This window comes from Austrofundulus limnaeus, unplaced genomic scaffold, assembly GCF_001266775.1.
Source record: "Austrofundulus limnaeus strain Quisiro unplaced genomic scaffold, Austrofundulus_limnaeus-1.0 Scaffold1178, whole genome shotgun sequence".
NCBI classification, from domain to species: Eukaryota; Metazoa; Chordata; class Actinopteri; order Cyprinodontiformes; family Rivulidae; genus Austrofundulus; species Austrofundulus limnaeus.
Window position 1 is genome coordinate 20162 of NW_013953580.1, and position 2066 is coordinate 22227.

A 2066-nucleotide genomic window follows, 5' to 3' on the forward strand; every position below is an offset into this window, starting at 1 on the left:
ATGGATGGATGGATGGATGGATGGATGGATGGATGGATCAATGGATGAATGGATGATGGATGGATGGATGGATGGATCAATGGATGAATGGATGATGGATGGATCAATGGATGGATGGATGATGGATGGATCAATGGATGGATGGATGATGGATGGATCAATGGATGGATGGATGGATGGATGATGGATGGATGGATGAAATGATAAATAAACACATACTGTATGTTTCAGGTGTTGTGTTTTGCTCTCCAGAGTTCTAAAACCTTACCTTGTCAAACTTGGTCCTGTCTGCTACGTCCAGGTCAGAAGCAGACATGTTGCCCATGTCCAGCAGGGAGGACGACTGGGAGCGGCGGCTGTTGGAGCCCTGCACTGTCAGCTTGTTCAGGCTGGAAGTGGAGCCTGTAAGCTTCCCGGAGCTGCCGTGCAGGCCTGGTAGAGCATGACAAACATGTTTCAGTGAGAAGCAAACAAACTGCAGCTTAAAGAAAGTCCATCTCTCCAACAAGATTTCAAACCAATAATAACCATTGTAGCAAACTGTTAGCTTTTTGTTATTAATCACAGAATTAGAAAATGTGATAAAGTGACACTGAGAAGATTTGGTTGCATGGATGATGGTTAAAGGGACACAGTGAATCAGATCTCATACTTACTTTCTGTTTCCTGTTTGAGAGCACTCTCTTTCCGTGGAAGCGTAGCTGCAGCCAGTTAGCAAAAAGACAGACACAAGTTAAGCTTGAGACATGCAGCACGGGAGAGGTGAGGCTTAGATGTTAGATGTTCAAAGTTACGGCCATTCATTAGCAGTGGCTTAGCACTTCACACAAACCTTTGGAAAACAAATCGTGGTTTTTGTTTTCAGAGGTAAAAGCTGAAACAGAACGCAGAAAGCAAAGTCTGCCGAAACTAAAGCTCAACCAAAGCTCCTATTCAGATGCTAAATACTGAGATTTGACATTAAACATGCCTGTGCAAAGGGAAGAGAGCACATGTTTGCAAAATAAGACAAAAAGCAAGACTTTGAGTTTGGTCAAATGTATTGAGGTAGAAAAGTCTGTAGGAAGTTTGTTTTATTCAACAACAACAAAAAAATACATCCATGATTGTCAGATGAGAGAAAAAACGATCCTATAGGAAACTTTAAGTCAAACATTTAATAAATAGAAATATGCTTTGTGTTAGCATTCAACTGGAAATCTAAGCTCTTACCAAACTTTCCCTTTGCTTCTTTGGATGTTCCCGCCATTTTTATCTTGGCAACCTCAAAGAAGTCTTTGATTTCTCGCTCATATAGTCTGCTCATATAGTCAGCATAGGTCTGAAAAAGATTTGTTCAGATGTATGAACAGTTGTGTTATAAAAACCACAAGATTAGAAGTGAAAACCACTTGGGAAAACAACTCACTGAATTCCTCAAATACAGGTCATTAATAAATAGAACCAGTCTGCTAACAGCTGGAAGGAGATCCACACTACAATTGCTAGCAGAGACAACAGTAGTTCAGATCATGAGGAACAGCTCAGTCAGATCAGGTCCTCAAAGTCTGGCTCCAAACAGGACTTTAAAGTCAGTCTTTCATCTAGACCAGGGGTGTCCAACCAGTCAATCGCGATTGACCTGAAGATCCTCGGCCGGTTCCCRGTCGAACACGGAGCGCAACCTATCAGCTGTTAGAGTCTACAGCAGACGGGCCGGCCCGGGACATGTCCGCAAGCTCGGTGAGCCTCATTCTAACTCCGGCAGAAGCGGTGGAGGTGGAAGGAGTTTAAACACATTCCAGCTCCCTCCGCTTTCCATTTCTYGTGAGTTTTGGGTGCTGTGAAACCGCACTCYGAACATGATCCCGCAAGACTTTAGGGTCACGTGTTCAAAACATGGCAGAGAGGCGGAAAAAAATGAACGACAAACGAGCTAGCAAGCAAACAAAAACGTATTATTTTCACCAGGAGTGGGAAGAGGACTCGTATGTAATTCGAGCGCTGCCTTGTCCAAAAAAGATAACGTGGAACTGCATTTCTTTCAAAACAATGCACAAGCTACGAGGCGAATTCCCCTTCTAAAC

The 2066-nt window shown here is 43.2% G+C and overlaps 1 protein-coding gene across 1 annotated transcript in view; it reads right to left on the reverse strand.

Moving 5' to 3' along the window:
* exoc1 (exocyst complex component 1) overlaps positions 1-2066 on the reverse strand; it is a gene marked incomplete in the record, with an annotated part of 25541 nt that overhangs the window by 6207 nt on the left and 17268 nt on the right. The window contains 3 exon segments of the mRNA XM_014031113.1: positions 269-432; positions 657-701; positions 1213-1321. Of these exon segments, the coding sequence (XP_013886567.1) occupies positions 269-432; positions 657-701; positions 1213-1321 (318 nt within the window).